Source organism: Schistocerca piceifrons, chromosome 11, assembly GCF_021461385.2.
Source record: "Schistocerca piceifrons isolate TAMUIC-IGC-003096 chromosome 11, iqSchPice1.1, whole genome shotgun sequence".
Lineage (NCBI taxonomy): Eukaryota > Metazoa > Arthropoda > Insecta > Orthoptera > Acrididae > Schistocerca > Schistocerca piceifrons.
In genome coordinates this window covers 20,463,097-20,483,220 of record NC_060148.1, presented here as the reverse complement: position 1 = coordinate 20,483,220, position 20,124 = coordinate 20,463,097, and the positions used below count along the sequence as shown (strand labels likewise).

Here is a 20,124-nt window from a genome sequence, read left to right as displayed (position 1 = left end):
AGTTCCGTACAGTAAATGGCACAACTCCAGTAATAAATATAGACTTTGAACAGAAGTCTGTAGCTAATGTAGAATTTTCAAAATTTTTAGGTGTGTCCATTGATGAGAGGTTAAGCTGGAAGCAACACATTGATGGTCTGCTGAATCGTCTAAGTTCAGCTACTTATGCTATTAAGGTTATTGCAAATTTTGGTGATAATCTCAGTAAATTAGCTTACTATGCTTACTTTCATTCACTGCTTTCGTATGGCATCATATTCTGTGGTAATTCGTTGTGGAATAGAAAAGTATTCATTGCTCAAAAACGTGTAATCAGAAGAATTGCTGGAGCCCACCCACGGTCATCCTGCAGACATCTGTTTAAGGATCTAGGGATCCTCACAGTATACATATTCACTTATGAAATTTGTTGTTAATAATCCAACCCAGTTCAAAAGTAATAGCAGTGTTCATAGCTATAACACCAGGAGAAAGGATGATCTTCACTATGCAGAGCTAAACCTGACTTTGGCACAGAAAGGGGTAAATTATGCTGCCACAAAAGTCTTTGGTCACCTATCAAACAGCATCAAAAGCCTGACAGATAGCCACCTAACATTTAAAAATAAATTAAAAGAATTTCTAGATGTCAACTCCTCCTACTCATGGGCTGAATTTTTAGATATAAATTAAGGGGGGGGGGGGGGAGAGAACATACAACTATGGAACAAGTATTAATCTAATCCAATCTGATCTCCCAGCCTCACTGGCTTATAGATGCTACTATCTAGCATCTTCACGAGCCTTGTAATCAAATGCACTAAACTTCGTACTGCACATTCAAATGTCTAATCTCTCCATTTCATTGTGACAAATTGTGTCGTATTTCAAGACATGGAAATGCATCTGATACTTCTGCCAGAGACATGGCTCAAATTAAGTATGTTCACTAGTTCAGTAAATTGAAAAGACTATCTGTCAAAGACACAACAGATGTTACCAAGAACTGGGTGGAGTAAATGCACACACATGCTCTGATTTATCAGATAATGTGCTACACACTTCCAACAATGAAGAAGGTAAGCAAAGGAATATGCTCATAGAGATTACACCCATTAACAGCAAGTTACCAATGTGTGTAATCTAGAATCTTCCTGAAGTAGCCTAGTTTGGCTGCTTTGAAATTGGTCTTTGAACTCTTGAACTGACATATGAGCATGTAATTATGCTCTACCCAGATCTTCCTCTTTTTCCCAGAATTCTTAGCTGGTGAAGGGTTCTTAAATTTCCTTTCCACAGAATTCACTATATCAGAAAACTATCTTGTAAATCTATAAATCCTTTTTATACCTGCCACTCTTATTGTTTTCATTACTACTGTTAGCATTTTCAGCACCACCACCACCAAATAGCTCTGAGCACTATGGGACTTAACAGCTGTGGTCATCAGTCCCCTAGAACTTAGAATTACTTAAACCTAACTAACCTAAGGACATCACACACATCCATGCCCGAGGCAGGATTCGAACCTGCGACCATAGCAGTCGTGCGGTTCCGGACTGCGCACCTAGAACCACCACCACCACCACCACCACCACCACCACCACAAACAACAACAACAACAACAACAACAACAGCTGCAGTACTACCAGTACTGCCAGTGTGAACTTTATTAGTTCATAGTAGGTATTACTTACATTGCCACTTGAGACACTCAATTTTAATACTATTTACCATATTAAAACTGTTGTTTCTTAGGTAAATATAATGTAAACAAGGTACTGCATGTATGAAACCCCAGTCAGATGCAAAAGAGAACCTGACGGCCCTTATCAAACCAGGATAAATAAATTACAAAAGTCCTGCTGCTTGGATAATCTCTCCTGGATATTTAGTGTGTGTATCTTGTGACACTTCCTCATACCAAGTTGTAAAGGAGAGATTATCTGTAGGCTTCTTGTCTGTTACAGAGTTTTCTCATAGATGATTTGTAGGCCAGTTTTCTGTGACATTTCATGAAGCTTCTCCATGACAAGTCTGGTTTCTCTGCTGTTTCTCAGAATAGTAATTGTCTACAAAAGCTATACAGCTCATGTTTATTCTCTGCTCTTGTTTAATCTCAAGCTGAATTCCATTATCTTCTTCCCCCATGTCTTCATAATTTTTTGCAGAATTATTTTAAATTGGAGGGGAGCATGGATCTCTGGCTGCGCACTGTTCTGCATTTGAAATGCTACTCAAATTTCTCCCATGAATTTCATGTTTGGGGTTGTACCCATTAATGTCTGTTGCATGTCAGCCACTGTTTCCCTGTCAATTTTGAATTCATCTGAAGTACTGAATCAAGTCTTTTTATATCAAATCATAAGCGATTCTGACACTTGACAGAATTTACCATAGTATTTACAAATCACTATCTTTGCAAAATTGTCTCTGGTTCCCATATCTTTTCTATACAAGATTGCACTTTGCAAATTCGTGCCTTATAGTCTCGTATTAATGAGTCTACTTGTTCATCCAGTTGACTTCACAGGGCTTTTTAAAGAATTTTGGATATAACAGGATGCAGTGAAACTACCTGCAATTATTCTGACTGGTTTTATATCGTTCTCTATGAAGAGGATGATTTATGCACATTTCCACTCTTCAGTAATTTTTTTCAGTTTCACAAATGTTTAACATAGTTCTGTGCATTGTTTGTGTCAGACTACTGTCTCTCAATATCCCTGCTTCTGCTAGGAATTTCTGTCTTCTGCAGATGACTTGTTATTTTCAGAAGTACTGACTATTTCCTTCAGCTCATTAACACATGATTTTTAATCAGAAATTTTTTGTCTCCAAGAACTAATTGTCTTTCAGAGGCACGCAGTTGAGAACTGAGTGAAAGTAATTGGCTAAAATTGTTATTTTCATGTTGGTCTCAAGTGACTCATCAGGTAGGCAGTGACACACTGCAAGTGGCCAATACCTTTCAAGTTCTCCCAAAACATTTTGTAAAATGTTTCTGGTATTGTTCTTAATCATGGTTTCTTCGCTGTCTTTGAGCCAGTTTACACTCTTTCTTATAGCCTTCAACATTATTTTCTATACTTTTAAGAATACCTGACATTTTCTAAGGTTTGTTACTATTGAAAGTTTTCAATGCTTGTTCCCTCGCATCTACTCAACCCTGACCATAGGGAATGTTCCACTACCTGCGTTCTCTCTTTCTTTGAGGTTAGCATAATATCATAATGGTTTTCAGTATGTCTGCAAGTTTCTTACAATTCGTGGTATATGAATGAATAATTTCTTGAAAAAAATTTTACTCATTAAATTATGGGTGTTAATGGATTAATGAGGAGTGTTTTATTGATTTGTTTCATTCCTGATAGGCTGTAATCTAATCTTTATATGCACAATACTATGGACTAAAAATTCCTTTCTTGTTCTTACACTGAGTATTTTTGTATCCTTATTGGCTATAACATGGTGTTTCTGAAACTCATCTAAAGTAGAGTTCAGAAATTTATATATTTGTAGCTAGTTTGCAGGTTTAAAGAGTTGTGTGGTAGTGGTTTAAACTGAATTTCCCAGGTTTATCTCACCATTTTCATATATTCTCTTTTGAACCCCCATTTTCCAAAATGTTTTTGTTGGAGCATATGCATTAGAAGTACTGATCGACAGTGCGACATCCAACAGGTCACATTAAATGAAGACATAGAAGCAATTCAGTGGCATGCTTTTAGATTTCCTACTATTAGGTTTGATTGGCACACAAATACAAGATGTACATTAAATCTGGCATCACTTTCATTTATTTATTGCACAATGACTAAATATTGTCTAGATCTCACACATGCTACATTTCAAAGAGTAAAACTGGAAGTTTTTTTTACAAACATTCCATATGCGAACTATGAGTGACCCCGCAGACTTCAATATGGTATTCGAATTATTGCCATACTTGTCCCAGCATGGCATTGTTGACTGTGGCAGTCACGTCCTGTATTCACAGACAGCTTCTGTTGCAGGACTTTCCACATAGTCATTGGAGGCATTTTGAGTTCATGGGGTGCACGAGGCACTGACTTCTTTAGACTCCTTACGAATGTCTCTTGTACATGTTTCCTGTTTAGTCTAATGTCTTTTGTTAATTTTGTAATCACCTGTGTGTGTATTGAATTTGAAAACATTTAATAGGATTTAGTTATTGTAATATTCAGGAAGAGTGAGAGTTTAGATGTGCACCAATACATAGTGAGTTTTGACATAACAATGGGTAGAGATCAATTAGGATGTAAGGTTGCTGTTGGGCAGTGGATTGTAAAGATAGTGGACAAAATGGAATTAAAATTTATGCATTCCAACTTAATTTTCCACACAGTATCATGGAGGATGCAACATGGAAATGATTCAGAGGCATGTTTACTAATGGAAAATTTCATGAAGTGCAATGCCAACTACTAAGTTAATATTCCAAGGTGTCAATCTTCCTCTTATTGTGAACTGATGTAATGTGGGAAAATGTCAGAGCAATGACAGAAAAGGAACACATTTCAATATTGAGCACATTCCCCAAACTGAATACCACATATAAAAACTACTATGTCTGTGCACCACAAAAAGTAATTATTACATCATGCATATGCAACAGAATTAAGCCTAACAAACAAATGCTTTATTTGGGAAGAGGAAATTTGATGCAGGAACCAGTTCCTCCACATGTACTCTTTTTTATATACTATATGCACTCTACCTAGCATGATGAATTTTGTTCCTTGACTGGTATGCTTCCATAATCACCAGACATCTATGGGCCTGAGGGTCCTTTACAGACACGATGAAGACAAGAGTAATTATGGCTTGTGTGGAGGCAACAGGAAGTTGCTTTTCATTCACTCTATTTGCAAGTGTAAAAGGGAAGGCAATGACTAATAGTGGTGGAACCATACTCACCGCCATGCACCATAGTGTGTTTTGTGTAATATGTCTTCAGATTTAGGTTTTTCAGTCTTCATAAATGGTTCAAATGGCTCTGATTACTATGGCACTCAACATCTGTGGTCATCAGTGCCCTAGAACTTAGAACTACTTAAACCTAACTAACCTAAGGACATTACACACATCCATGCCCAAGGTAGGATTCGATCCTGCGACTGTAGCAGTCACGCGGTTCCAGACTGATGTGCCTAGAACCACACGGCCACATTGGCCAGCTGTTTTTCAGTCCTCTGTCTTGTATTCCCCAACATTAGTTAGGTTTTATTCCTGTGAGAAGTTTACGAATCTAACCATCAGCTTTCTCTTACGCAAGACAGACAAAATTATTCCACAACATTTTAGTTTACTGGATTCAATTTTATGCTTCACACAAGCAGATCTTAACAAAGCTGTAGGGTGTGCCAAGAAGATAATTTGTTTTGATCAGCTACGACTTCAATGGTGAGGTAATACACGAATTTATCTGTGCAGGTCCAGGAGCTTTTCTATGGCTGACAAATCTGTAAGTAATTCAACATATACCACTGAGGTAGCCATATTATAAATATTGTAAGATTAATGTATCAAGTGTGATCTAAGACATACAAATATTATCACATTTCATATCTTAGGCACCTTTCAAAATTTTTGGTACAAACTCGCATGTATCAATGATTCACTGAAAAGATGAAAATGTCCAATGCATTCCATTAATCATAAATCATTGACAGGAGCAATTTTTTTAAATCATCTACACTCCCCAGGTTTAAACTTATACAAAATGTTTAACATCCATAAGGGTCACTGAAAATATGATTGAAGATACAAATTCTATTTTGATTCTATTCAGAACAGTAAGCAAATAACAGTTGATAATCCACATCAAGTGGAACAGTACATGAGCATTGGAAAATTAGGAATTGCACTTAATTGCCGAAAACTCTCAATCTGTGCCTGTCCCACAGTACTGCATTATTTATGTTAAGCAATGAAACAAATACGTTTTTATCACACTACATGCAAAAAATCAGATGTGAGTGCTTACAGTATTCTCAGTCTCATCCACATCCAAATTTAGTTCAGGATCCTCCTTGATAAAATCATTTGGCTGAGAGATTTCCAAGTCATCTTCAAGAAACTGAAAGAGAAAATCTCTGAGTTAAAATTGTTTATACCCTTTTGTACTTATTACATTGCTCCCAATATTTCTTTTCTTATAAATATCACACAACGTTTCAGAGATTTGTATCATTTATACACAAATAAAAAATATAATTTATTGGGCAGCTATTCTGCCAACACTGATCACCACAATTTCACACACCCATACTGTATTAATTTTACATGTAGTCAGTCAGTACATACTGTATTTAAGGTGCTTACTGAATCTTGTCATTCATTTGGTAACCTCGCAGTTTGAACATAGCAAGAAGAAGATGAAGTAATTACTTCCCATGCATTAACGTAGTAGAATAGGAAAGGTGGCGAGTCCAAGAACTACGATTAACACTGTCATTTGAGACTCAAGTCGACATGTGGTCGGGTGGCATTTGTTCCTTCTCCCTCAACAGATTTTGAGAGTTTGTTTATAGAGTTGTGAGTGAGTATTTAAGAGTTGAAGGTTGCGATTAAAAAGAGGCGTTGAGAGTTATAGTTACAGGTATTTTTGAAGGAAATGAACAAAAAATGCCCACGTTTTTCGATCCAGTGTACTGATTTGGGTGAAGAGAAACAGAAGGTAAATATTTTGTAAGTCTCCAAAAACTAAAGTACAATTTCAAAATGGTTGAGAGCAGTTTCTAGGAAAGACAATCAGACTCAGAGCTGTTCTGTGTGTGATACACATTTCATTGAGGAACAACAAATCTTTATCATCGATAAAGTTTTAATTGCAAGACAAGGGTGCTCTCTCTTGAGCCTGTGGCAGCTCAGCAGTTCCTTGTGTATTTCCCAGTTTACTTAAATATCGGTAGAAAATATTACAGGAAAGAGGTCAGTACAGCACTCGCTAAAGGGAATCTGTGAGTAGAAGACAGTAAATAAGCTGCAGTTTCGATGCCTGCCAGTGCTGCTTCTGTTGAGGAAAATGTAGGGAGCAGATCAGTACTGAAAGAAGGAGCAATTACATTAAATCAAAGTTTAAGTGCCAGGAACTAGAAATTGTGCGATTACGCGAAAAATTAAGGACAGCAAATTCCGAAATCAATTTCTTCCAAAATCAAGTCTCAGATGAAAGCCAGGAGATGGCTCAGTCAAATGTCCTAGATCATTTGAAACTCAGTAAAAACAGAAAATCATAGTTAAATAAATTCAAATTTAGAAACAAGAGAACCCATTACGTGGTGTGACAACGAATTTATTCTCGATGGCGTGCTCTTGCAAATTAGTAGCTCAATGGATACACTTTGTTTCAAGCACGCCTTGTTGCAACAACCTTCTGGAACACATCTCCAAAATTGTGTAAATGATCTCAAATGCTTGTGCACAATTAACAAAGAGGCTGTAGAACAATTAAGAATTATTTTCGGGAATGACAAAATGAAAACAAAGGTACACTGATTTTTGATGAAGTAAAGCCCAAGAAAAGCTACATTTCAATAACACTTTGCTGAAAGTTGGTTTCGTCAATTTATGGGAATATACTTCGGACGATTGTAGTAATAACTTTGCCTATCATTGCTCTGGTGTCCGTATTTCTTGCACTGATGTATTACCATATTCACCCTATTCTTGTGTACCCGAGTCGCAATGTCACTCTTAGCGATGTATAGCATTTATTTAAGTAATTATCCAGCTAATGCAAGCTGGAATGACACTTGTTGCATGGTACAGTACATAACAGAATAAAAAGGTCAGGCAGTGTCTACGAATTATTGGCATAAAAAGTAAAGTTGCTTGCTGAATATCAAATGCAATTGACAAGACCAGAAAAATACGAGCATTTTCGTATATGCTATTCATGTCATAAACTGCATAAGAAATGGTTGATACCATAAAACTGGTGTACTTTTTAACGATGGCATTATCAACTACAGTTTTTATCGACAAGATAGTTCCCCAGAATGAATGGGATCATTCATTAGATAGGTGAGCAACTTAGTGGTCACACAGTTTTCTTGATTATGGTTTGTACAAAACACAGAGGCTCACAAAACGTTTATGAAATAGAGAAGCATTCTCGCTAGTAAAGTAAAAGTTTTGCTTCTGAAAGAACTCTATAACCACTAAGAGTAACCATTAACAGTACCTTAGAAATACCTAAATACGTATGGAAAAGATGTTTCATTTCTCTTCGAACAGCAGCATCATTTCGGTAGCCTATGGTCTCCAAGTTTCAATGGTCACCCGCCAGTAACAGACTACTTCTGCTTGAACAAGTTACAATTTTTTGCCAGTACATTCCTGTAAAACTCACTATCTCTTGCAGAAACTGAACATAAATGTGAATTTTCGTTGATGTCATATGTAAGACAAATGCGGATTTTAGATAGATATTTGCAAGAACAGAAGAAATACAGAGTTTTGGAGCAGAAAACATACTTTAAAAACCATTTGTATTCACATAATATTAAAGAGGCTCAAGCTGACCCACAATTTAAGTCAGTCTGCTGCTTTTGATGATTTAACACATACTTCAGTGGGTCACAAGCAGACCAACTTACTACTCACGACAGAACCACTGAACTAGGGGAGTCAGCACATTTCCTCTTCTACTCGCTATGGTTTGCCTAAAGCTTCAGTGTTGTTTTCTCCCTCCACTCATACAACTACTTGTCCTTAATTTTTAATTATATCACCTGCCTATTTATTGCTGTCTGGATTTATCAGCTTAACACATTCTCATGCTCGCAGCTCTGGTTTGAATATTTTCTGGCATATGAGACTCATTTCCCAGAATGTCACCTTTTTGATTCATTTCCAACACTTCTTGTTTTTTCTCTCTGTCCTGACATGTTCAGAGTTTTGGAATGGACCAAAAAACAGACATGAGATTTCCTCTCAGTTGTGTTTACAATACTCAAAAACTCTGTTTGTAAACCAACACTGGGACTGTAATTGTGTTATAAGCCTAAACTTTAGTATTGTTTGAGATACTATGTTAAGTCACAATCGTTTTCATAGTTCCACAGTTCTTAATGTACTAATGCTGCCTCATTCAACATCCAGCTGTAAATTTGTGCCCACACAACAAAACTTCTTTAGGGTGACAAATCTAAAATCAACAGTATGCATTGGGTCACTTCCTCCTCAAGGAATAATCAACGCATCTGTCTTCTTAGCGTTTTAGACTAAAATCCTCTTTGTTATGTCACGTAACCGATCATGTTGGCATCCCTATTTCTATTAATCTGTCAAATAGTACGTTAAACATTCATTGTGACATGTAGAATCTTGTCCCAAATCTGTACACATTTTAAACATACAGCTCATCTCTCTATCTCATATATTTGTACCTTTGCTCTTGTCCCTGTCCATCTTCTCACTACACCCACTAATTTTCTTGGATTCCAACACTACCACTGTTTTGTAACCTCTGTCTGTGACTATTGTCATGCGACTGAAAAATGTATAAACACCAAAGAAATGTGTTGCTAAAATTCACACAACTTCTCCCAGAGTCTTATAATATGGAGGCTTGCTGAAAAGTAATGCTGACGAAATTTGTATTCTTTTCTCAATAACAATTGAGCTTTACTTAGCATGCATTTCATCCCATTTCACTGACAAGTTGCAACACACTACTACAATACAGCTTTGAATTGTACGATGTAAGATTGCAGTGTGGAATGGAACTATGTTAGTGCATGAGAAAGTGTGCTGTAATCAAGTTTGTAACTGCAGGAAATGTGCCTTCAACAAAATCCATAGAAGAATGAAAGCAGTGCATGGTGTTGACTAAATCAGTATCAGTAATGTCCAACATTCAGTTGTTCATGTTCATAATTACAAAAACAGAGCTGCTAACCTCAGCTCAAAGTGGACAGCTGCATTCGCTAAAACGACCAGACATCTTTGAGGAATTCAGTCCTATAGTGATGAAGTGGTGCAAGTAGAGGTGAGGCTGTGGCTCCATCAACAAAGTTGAACAGTCCACAGTGACAGTATCAAAGAACTGGACACTCACTGGTAGAAATGTTTTCATTGCCAGTGTCACTTTGCTGCAACATAATTATATGTGGAGATGAAGAACAAAGGTGTAGAATGTTTATAAGGTTTTATTCAGAAAACTATGACTTTTCACATAAATTCGGTGTCATTGCTTTTCAGCATGCCCTCATAAATTTGATTTACAGTTCATATCGCTGCTTACTAACCACCAATTGCTTCTACAGTTAAACTGTGCAAGCCACTTTACAGTGTGTGTCAGAGTATTTGTGATACCACTACAACTATCTTTTTCCAGTAACCCACAACACAGAGACAATATTGTAGAAACATCTGACGATTACAAAAACAGTTTTGTAGTTCAAATATTTGTGACTGTAGTGCTTGGTATAAACAAGTGTCAGGAAGTATATGTTTTAGACCAAAACTCGTTTAGACACCACAGTCATGTTGTGCGATACTGGAATAAATATTGTATCACACTCTATTCTTTGGCCATGGGAGGGGAGGATACTTCTGACTCGTTTGATGTGGCCTTTCGTAACTCGAGATCCTGTGCCAAACTCTTCATCTCATAGTAGCAATAGTATCCAACATCTTGAATTACTTCTTGGGTATATTCCAATGTGTATTCCCTACAGTTTTTGCCCTCTACAGGTTCCTGTAGTACCATATAAATTATTCTCTGTCGTCTTCATATACACATTCTGTTATATTGTCTCTTCTCGTCAGTGTTTTCCATAAGTGCATTTTTTTGGTAATTCTATGGAGAACCTCCTTATTCCCAATCCTATCAGTTCAATTTTCATGTGTCTTTTGTAATAACACATCTGAGTTGTATCATTTTACACAGAGAGGATGCTCAGATACTACATGCACTATGCATGTGTGATTAGCACTCGTTCCTTGTCAGATGATGCTATTATCGCCTGGACGCGTTTATACTGATAGTATTGCGGAGGATGGGATAAACGTAAATAATAAAAATAGTTTTAATGGTATATAATTAATGGTTCACTTTAAATGAAATGGGTTAAAATCGAATATTAAATGTTTGTACCACATTTAAGTGCAATACTGTAATATTAACACATCAATTATGCACCAAAGGTGGGTGGGTATGTAATAGGGTGAAGAGAGGCTGTGTTGAGTAGAAGCACAATGGAAGGTAAGTCACAGGATTGCGTTCATTCACTTCGCTCCTTAATAAGTCTGCAAAATAAACAGTGAGTAGGCAATTCCCCACTCTCTTTACTGCACTGCTACAAAAATTAACAGCAGGGAATTTCACAAAATTATATGGACCCTTCCACAGTTTGGCTAGTGAATAACTGGGGACACAGTGTGAAGATATGCCCACGGTATGGGTGGAGGAGGGGAGGGGGATTGCATGGGAGTTGGAAGGGGAAGAGTGAAGGTGTTTCATTTCTTTTTCACAACATGCTTTAACAGACCATAGAGCGCAGATATATACGAATAATGGTAATACAAGTAACAAATGGACAAAATCTGTGTGAATGTCTGTTCTGTTCTATATTGCTTGAGGGGGAAATTGCGTCTTAGTCATCCAGTACAGCAACTGAAGTGTTCTTCTAGCAAAAGCAACTTCCCCACTACAAGTGTTGCTCAATTTTTAGTTTACATACAGTTTATACCTCACCAGTGTTTCCTGTCTAGTTCTCTTCTGCAAGTAGACAAAATAACTTCACTCAGGTCGCATTTATACAGGGTGATTTTTTCCACTGTGTACAAACTCGATGGACTGATTGATGAGGAGATACAGAACAAAGAAGGTCTAATGATGTCCAGAATGACTGGTTTCCATGCTAGAGACAATTTACTTTATTATACATTGTTACAAAGAATGCGCTCTAGTATGTGCTGTATCATACTGCCACAGTTACAATAAGTAATGAAAATTGTTTCTATGTGCATGTGAGTATGTGCTGCAGCATGTTCTGTCTCACACGTTCTGGCCAGGCTGCATCCGAACAGTGTCAAAGGCACCATGAATACGCTGTTCCAATGTCTCCACATCGGGAATGGGCCCTGCATAGACAATACTTTTGAGATAACCAGAAATCGCACAAGTTGAGGTCTGGTGAATGGGCAGGTCATGCAACTGCAACCCCTCATCAGATCCATGGACCAGGGGAGAGACAAATGAGGTGTCCAGACATTAAAAGTGAAGTGGGCTGGAGCACAATCATATACAGATACATCATCCTTCGAATCATCAATGGCACTTCTTCCAACAGGGGCAGAAAAGTCACCCACAATAAAACATTGATATTTCTGCCCTGTCAGACAACATGGGAGACATTCCAAAATATCATCACCAAGTATCATGGCCAACACATTCCAATTGCACCAATCCTGATCATTCACAGTCATCATACCATGGGGGCTCTGCATACTGTCCCACAGGTGACCGTTTGAAAGCTGGAGATACAACTCTGCATAAAGGTGGCCTTTTCTGTGAATAGGATGTACTGGCAGGGTGACTGCCTGGAACTGACTCAGTAATTGCCTTCCACAGTGTTAATTACATTTTGCTCCACGTCTGTTATCCACATACTTTGGGTACATCCATGATTTCCTGCTTCCTGAAACGACCCTATCTTAGGCGAACTGCGAAACACTACTGCGAACATTGAATGCTGTGGTTGTTATTGGCGGGGATAGGTCTCCTGATACAACCCTGCTGCTCTCCCAATTTCTCATTTGCCTTTCTGTTAGTAAACACAATGTTGGCAAGCTGTCAATTCGAATACTGAACCATTGTGTACAATGCTTTATCACATCTACTACAAGGTGGGTCAACAAGAGAAGTGAATTGGACACAACAGCACCAATTACTATGGCAGGAGAAGATGTTGGCGCATAATGTATGAGAAACAGTACCACCCTCTAGAAGGACACCATGCATATAGTAACTGTGTCTCGATGGTACAGTACATATTAGACCACAGCCTCTGTAACAATGTACGATTGAACAAACCATGTCTAGCATGGAAATGATGAATTTCCAGACGTAAGTCGTTACACCTGTTCTGCTTCGTATCGTCTCATCGGTCAATGGCTGTACTGCACTTAGATGTGGTACACGAATTTCTTTTTAAACCCCTTCATTTAAAGAAAAATTAGTTTTGTACAGTTAAAACAATATTTTTAATAATCTACTTTTTCTGTTTCCTGAAATGTGGAAACTATTAGTCACAAATTAAACAAAGACGAACGTTTTTAGCAAATTTCATGTAGTTTGATTCTGTACTGGGAAACATTTTCAGTAGAAAAAGCAGTTTGAGTTATTCAAAATGTAAAGTGACCTTTAAACATCACTCCCCCATCCCAAGACTCACATCCCACCACTCAGGATTTTTAGTACATAGATCAGGAGACTGAGTCTTGGCACTGTGCAAAAATTCGTGGCTACACGATTTTTTTCCCCTAATTGAACTTGTTTTGGCATCACTCACTGGGCTATCAAAAAGAGAGTTCAGAGGTCATTAGACAAATGAACACATTATTCCATAGTGTATCACCGTAATTTACAGAATTCCATACTGTTATAATAATTTCTTTCTATCACTGCACCTCTTCAGTCCATGTCTTGCATCCTCTTTGCTTTTTCAACCGTTTTCTGTAAAATATTACCATTATTGACAATTTGCAGCTAACAGCTCTGGATATGAATGAGTCCATGACTTAATATTTTTTGTTGTAACATTATAACTATTTTTATAGTATTACACTCACATACTATTTATATTGCCTTCTCTCATTTTCTCTTTTCTAACTGTTACATGGAGCTGATCTGCTATTGCTGCGAAAACTGCCCGTCTTTTTTACAGAAAATAGTGATTCAGATGGTGGTTTCCATTCATTATACAAATGGTGATAATGCTTTCTTGAGGTGCAAACGATTACGAAGAAAGTATCTGGTTGATCTGCAGTGAGTTCCCAGTGACTGAAGTTTCAAACTTTCAGATCATGTGAGATTTGTGTTAGAAGTGAAAAAATTTTTCGATAGTAGCTATGACATTCCAAACACATCCCATTGTTCTTCCTCTCACTAACCTGTGGTTAAAAATTATTTTCAAATAACTGAGTGTTTCTCCCTCTCTCACATTAATTGCTCTATTTGTTATAAAATAACTTTTTGTTGATGGTGTAATTCACTGACTTTTTCTTTTGTGGTTCCTAGGACTGAGCTCATGTTTTCGTCCAAATGCGAGGAAACATTGCAGTAGTTCAGAAATTTCTTGTTCAGAACACGAAAGCTACGCAAGCTTCCTGTGTGTATAATACAAATCAGCATTTTCCTGGCTCATAAAGTATCAAATACATTCCTCTGCAGTTCTCTCATGTAAATATCATACAGTGTTAAGGCAGAAGAAAGTCACCTGAACTGGATCGTCATGGTACAGTTTATTTATTGTATAAAAGCTAGGAATTCGAATTTGTTGCTTGCAGGTCATTCATAATGCTGTTCATATTTTGCCACACTATACTGTGTGTGTGTGTGTGTGTGTGTGTGTGTGTGTGTGTATTCCTAAGGGACCACAGTGCCGAGGTCATTGGTCTGTTCAGAAATGTAAACCTGCACTTGTATAACAGACTTTGGTTCACTGGTAAAATACATAATACTGGGAAAATGCAACCAGCCCACGAAGGAGATTGCTTCTAAAACATTTGTACAATCCATCCTACAAGTCTGATCAGGTATGAGGCACCTGCACCACATATGATTAACACATAATACTCAGCGTATACAAAGATGACCAGCACAAATATTCACTACTTTGTTTGACCCATGTGACAGTTTCACAGAGATGCTAAGAAACTAGACATACACATGCTTGAAGACAGATGCAAACTATCCTAGGAAAACCCATTTCACATAGTTAAGAATCAGCTATAAGTGATTAATCTAGAAATATACTACACCCCACTACATATCACTTCCCCAGGGAGCATAAGGATAAGACTTGAATAATTACAGCATGCACAGTCATTTTCACAGTCATTTTCCTGCACTTAGTATGTGAATCGAATCGAAGAAACCCTAATTACTGATACAGTAGGATGTCAGAACCAAGATGGCCGCTGAGTGACATCGCAGGTATTTTCTTCGTCCGCTAAAAGAACTTATTTAAGAGGAAATAGTGTCAAATTTAAATTTTCTTTGTTTTGTGTACTTGCTATAGTGTCCGTTCTTGTCACACACTAGTGAATATTAGCGTCCCATCATCAGCGCATGTTCTTGAAAAAACTTGTTCTTTAGCTGTAGTTCCGATAATCTCAACATAACCAAAAATTTTGCGTGACAAACACAAAGAAATTATATTCAATTTTTTCTTTATAGTGCAAAATTCGTTTGAAAAAGACTGCTACTAGTTTCATCAGGGTCTATTGTCACCATAAAGGTGTTATTAAACGTTTCTAAATCGTAGTTAACTAACACATTTCGTATTGTTTACTAATTAGATAGACGCGATCTAGGCCTAAATTTTCCGACTTATAAACGTTTAAAAACCTATCCAAACACGCCTAATAATGTAAATTCTCTAAAATCAAATTAATTACAAATTCATTCTTCTGTCATTGTATCTCTAAATCAGTACAAAAAGAAAAACAACCACCACACATAAGACCTTTGTGTCGTTTTTTGTCAATCTCGCGTACTTGACAAACTTAAAACATTCTTTAAACTTAATTATTATTCTTTTGAAACTGAACATGAGTGAGAAATGTGGGAGCTGTTACAGGGTAGTGAGTAGAGGGATTTGTTGCCAATCATGTAGGAAATATTTTCACTGGGGCACGATGGGTGGGGGGGGGGGGTGAAGTGGGGAGAATGTTGGGAGATTAGAAGAGGCTCTCTCCTGGAACTGCAGAGTATGTAGTAGGAACATTTTGATTGGGGAACAGGAAAGGAAAATCTGTGCCCTTCAGGCAAGGAAGGAACTCGTAAAGATCAGGGGAGATGGGGGAAGAGGGTGGTTGGGAACCGGCAGCTGGTAGGAGGAGGATATTAGTGTTTAACGTCCTGTCGACAACGAGGTCATTAGAGATGGAACGCAAGCTCGGGTGAGGGAAGGATGGGGAAGGAAATCGGCTGTGCCCTTTCAAAGGAACCATCCCGGCATTTGCCTGAAGCGATTTAGGGAAATCATGGAAAACCTAAATCAGGATGGCCAGAGATGGGATTGAACCATCATCCTCCCGAATGCGAGTCCAGTGTGCTAACCACTGTGCCACCTCGCTCGGTCCCAGCTGGTAGGAGGATAGGAAGAAAGAGAACACGATCTGACAGTTTTATCACCAAAACCAAAAACGGTATCTACCACTGCCAGTGTAAAGTGGAGAAGAGCCTCAGGTAGAGCGAGGAGCAGGAAATGTGCAGTGCACTTCAACCAAGGCCAAGAAGCCTAGGAATGTACAAAGTGTTAGGAATAAGAAAGTGCTGCTGCTAGGTAGTAGCCATGGGCGAGGCGTAGGCTCTCAGTTACAGGAAAATTTAGGGGCAGCGCACCAGGCCACCCGCATCTTCAAGCCAAATGCAGGGCTAAGTCATGTGATAGAGGACCTAGGGTCTTTATGTAAGGACTTTACAAAAGAGGACCATGTAGTGATAGTGGGTGGGGCATGAAACAGTTTGGACAGGGATTGGGCATATGACATAGGTGGTGACCTGGACAAGATAGCTTCCCTGACTCATGGCACCAATGTACACTTTGTTGAGCTGTTCCAGCGTCATGATCAATCACACCTTTACGGAGCTGTGAGGCGAATCAGTGTGGGGTTAGCAATGGCTCTGAGGACAGCCAACTTTGCTCGTGTTTCTCTGGTGCCCGTCAGGACTATCAACAGATGGGGGCTTCACTAGGCATGGCCTACACCTAAACAGGACTGGGAAGGGAAGATTGGTACAGCTGATTCATGAAAGTATAGGGGGTGGATCTCGGGCCACACATGGTCAAATACGTATTGTCAAATGTACGAAAAGTAGGTCTTCTTTTAGGATGAATCTGGACAACAGGTTCCCCTACCTAAAGAGAATCTCCAACACTCTAAAAATGCTGAAACAATCACTCAAGACAAATTTTAACACCTCAAATATCACATATACCAGATGTCACTAAGAAAATCAAACGACTGGAAAGAGTAACATGGGGCATTTCACAGACTTAACAATCCTCCATCACATCACATTATCAGCAAAACATAAAATACAACTATTAGAAGTTGAGTTCGAATCTTTTTAACTGCACAGTAGTTTGTATTCCTGAGCACTGGTGTAGAGACACAGAAATCCAACATGTAGTATTATCGTTCTATGAAAAGGCAAACACTTACTGCAGAACTACTTCAAGGGTTGGAGGATCATGCATTTATATCAGAAATGGAACACAGTTCAAATCAAGATATGACCTCAGTACTGTAAGTGAAGACAAACACTTCGAAATACCAGCTATTGAATTAACAGGGCTTGATATCACCAAGACTTAATCATTTTGTGTGTGTATAGATCTCCCAGTTATAGTGTGGACACTTTTTTCAATACGTTATCAGAAGTTCTAGATAAAGTCTCAAGTACAGAGGTCAACATAATTATGTGTGGCGACATTAACATCAGCACTATCATCATAAATGAATCCAGCAGCACCTTTATGAACATTATTCAAAGATTTGGCATGTCCCTATTGGTCAATAGTGCAACAAGGGTTACAACAATGACTTCATCAGTAATTGACCATGTGGCCACAAATATGGACAGGCAAAAATGTGATGTAGTTGTAAAAGATCTCTGACTATCAGACCATCTCTGTCTAATAATAACAGTAAAGTCACACATCTAATGATTCCCTGAACTACAAGCCTACAAATGACATCTGTCAGAAATCAAAATAAAAGATTTTTCAATAGAACTAGAAAAACAAGGGATGAAGTGCATAAGAAAACCAATGTGAATATGAAATTCTCTAAATTCTCCACATTGTTTCAACTGAACTTTGGAAAGGCACTTCCAAAAGTATGCATGTCTGTATCAACATCTTACAAAAATAAATGGATAACAGCAGGTATTAAGAAGTCCTCCCAAACACTTAAACACCTCAGTTCCATGAAAAGGATTCACAATGATCCAGAATTCTTGAATTTGTATCATAGATACAAAAAGATCTATAGGAAGGTGCTGATTATTGCAAAAAAGTCATTTAATGACAAAATAATATACAATTCAGAGAATAAAAGCAAAGCTGTCTTGAATGTTATAAAAAAGGAAACAGGGAGAGGCAAACAAACACAGTAACATACTGCTAAGGGAGGGGGATAAAGTAATAAATGATCCACAGCATTTAGCAAATTGCGTAAATGAGCATTTTTCAAGTATTGCAGAGAAATTACAGCAAAAATTCCCCCGAACAAATGTAACACCTGTAAACAATGTTGCACTAAATACAATGATGTTACTTCAAATCACAGAGAATGAAGTGAGAAAAAGAATTAAAATATAAAATAAGAAGTCAGTAGGCTCAGATGAAGTACCAATGCGTGTACTGAAACAATGCATAGGGATTATACAAGGCTCCTTAAAAAATATAATGAATCCTTCACATCAGGGACAAAAATGGCTCTGAGCACTATGGGACTTAACGTCTATGGTCATCAGTCCCCTAGAACTTAGAACTACTTAAACCTAACTAACCTAAGGACAGCACACAACACCCAGCCATCACGAGGCAGAGAAAATCCCTGACCCCGCCGGGAATCGAACCTGGGAACCCCGGCGTGGGAAGCGAGAACGCTACCGCACGACCACGAGATGCGGGCATCAGGGACACTTCCAGAGCATTTAAGACAGGCAAGAGTTGTACCTTTGCTTAAGAAAGGTAATTCAGAAGACATAGAAAATTACTGGCCCATTTCCCTGCTGTCAGCATTCCCAAAAATAATAGAAGCCATTATGAAAGGCAGATAAATGAATTACCTGAATAAATATAATCTTTTAAGTGAAACATAGTTTGGTTTCTGAAGTGGCAAAAATACGAGTCAGCCATAGTAGAATTCACGAAATTTGTACTTGATGCTCTTGATAAAGATGAGGCATATTTTTGGGTCTTTCTAAGGCATTTGATACAGTCAACCATAAAATTCTATTAAATAAATTAGAATCATTAGGAATAAGAAGGGTAGCTAATGACTGGTTTCTATCATACCCGACAGATAGGGAACAAAGGGCAGAGATAACACATACTTCAAATGGATCTCAACATTTACTAAAACACTTATCAGAACCAGTATACATTAATATAGGGGTTCTGCAAGGTAGCATATTAGGACCAATACTGTTCCTGATATACATCAATGATTTTCCCAGTAGTGTTACTCATGGTGAAAAACCTTCTTCACTGATGACAGCAATATTATAGTCACTGAGAAGACAAGAGAACACCTTGCTGAGAAATCAAATGAAAATATCAAGGAAGTTTATGACTGGTCAATAAGTAATAAAGTGACATTGAACATAAAGAAAAGTAATGCAATGAATTTCAGTTCGAAGAGAAAAAATGGCAATGTTAAGTCCAATGTAGATGGCACCTCTATAGACTGTAACAAATGCAAAATTTCTAGGAATGGATATTGATTCTGAGTTGAAGTCATGTGAACACACAAAAGTACTTGCAAACCGAATGTCATCAGCATGTTATGCCCTTAGAATCCTATTATCAGTGTTAACATGCAGTGTCTTTTAGTTACATATTATACATATGTACACTCAATTATTAGCTATGGCATTCTTTTTGGGGAACAAGTGTACAAAATATGAACACAATTTTCGAACTCCAGAAAAGAGCCCTAAAAATAATAACCAAAAATACTAGTCAAGCTCATTGCAAAGACCTGTTCAGAACACTGGTGATTTTAACTGCTCCACATGAATACATTTACCAGTCAGATGTACACATCAAAAATAACATTGGTATTAACTGCACAAACAGCTCTGTCCATGACCATGCAACTAGAGAGACTCAAAATACATTTACCAAGAAAAAATACACATAAAAC

The 20,124-nt window shown here is 37.8% G+C and overlaps 1 protein-coding gene across 1 annotated transcript in view; it reads right to left on the bottom strand.

Annotated features, from left to right (window-relative positions):
* LOC124720232 overlaps positions 1–20,124 on the bottom strand; it is an 82,746-nt gene that overhangs the window by 9,008 nt on the left and 53,614 nt on the right. Inside the window, exon 4 of the mRNA XM_047245552.1 lies at positions 5,990–6,082. Within this exon, the coding sequence (XP_047101508.1) occupies positions 5,990–6,082 (93 nt within the window). The remainder of the gene's footprint in view (positions 1–5,989; positions 6,083–20,124) is intronic.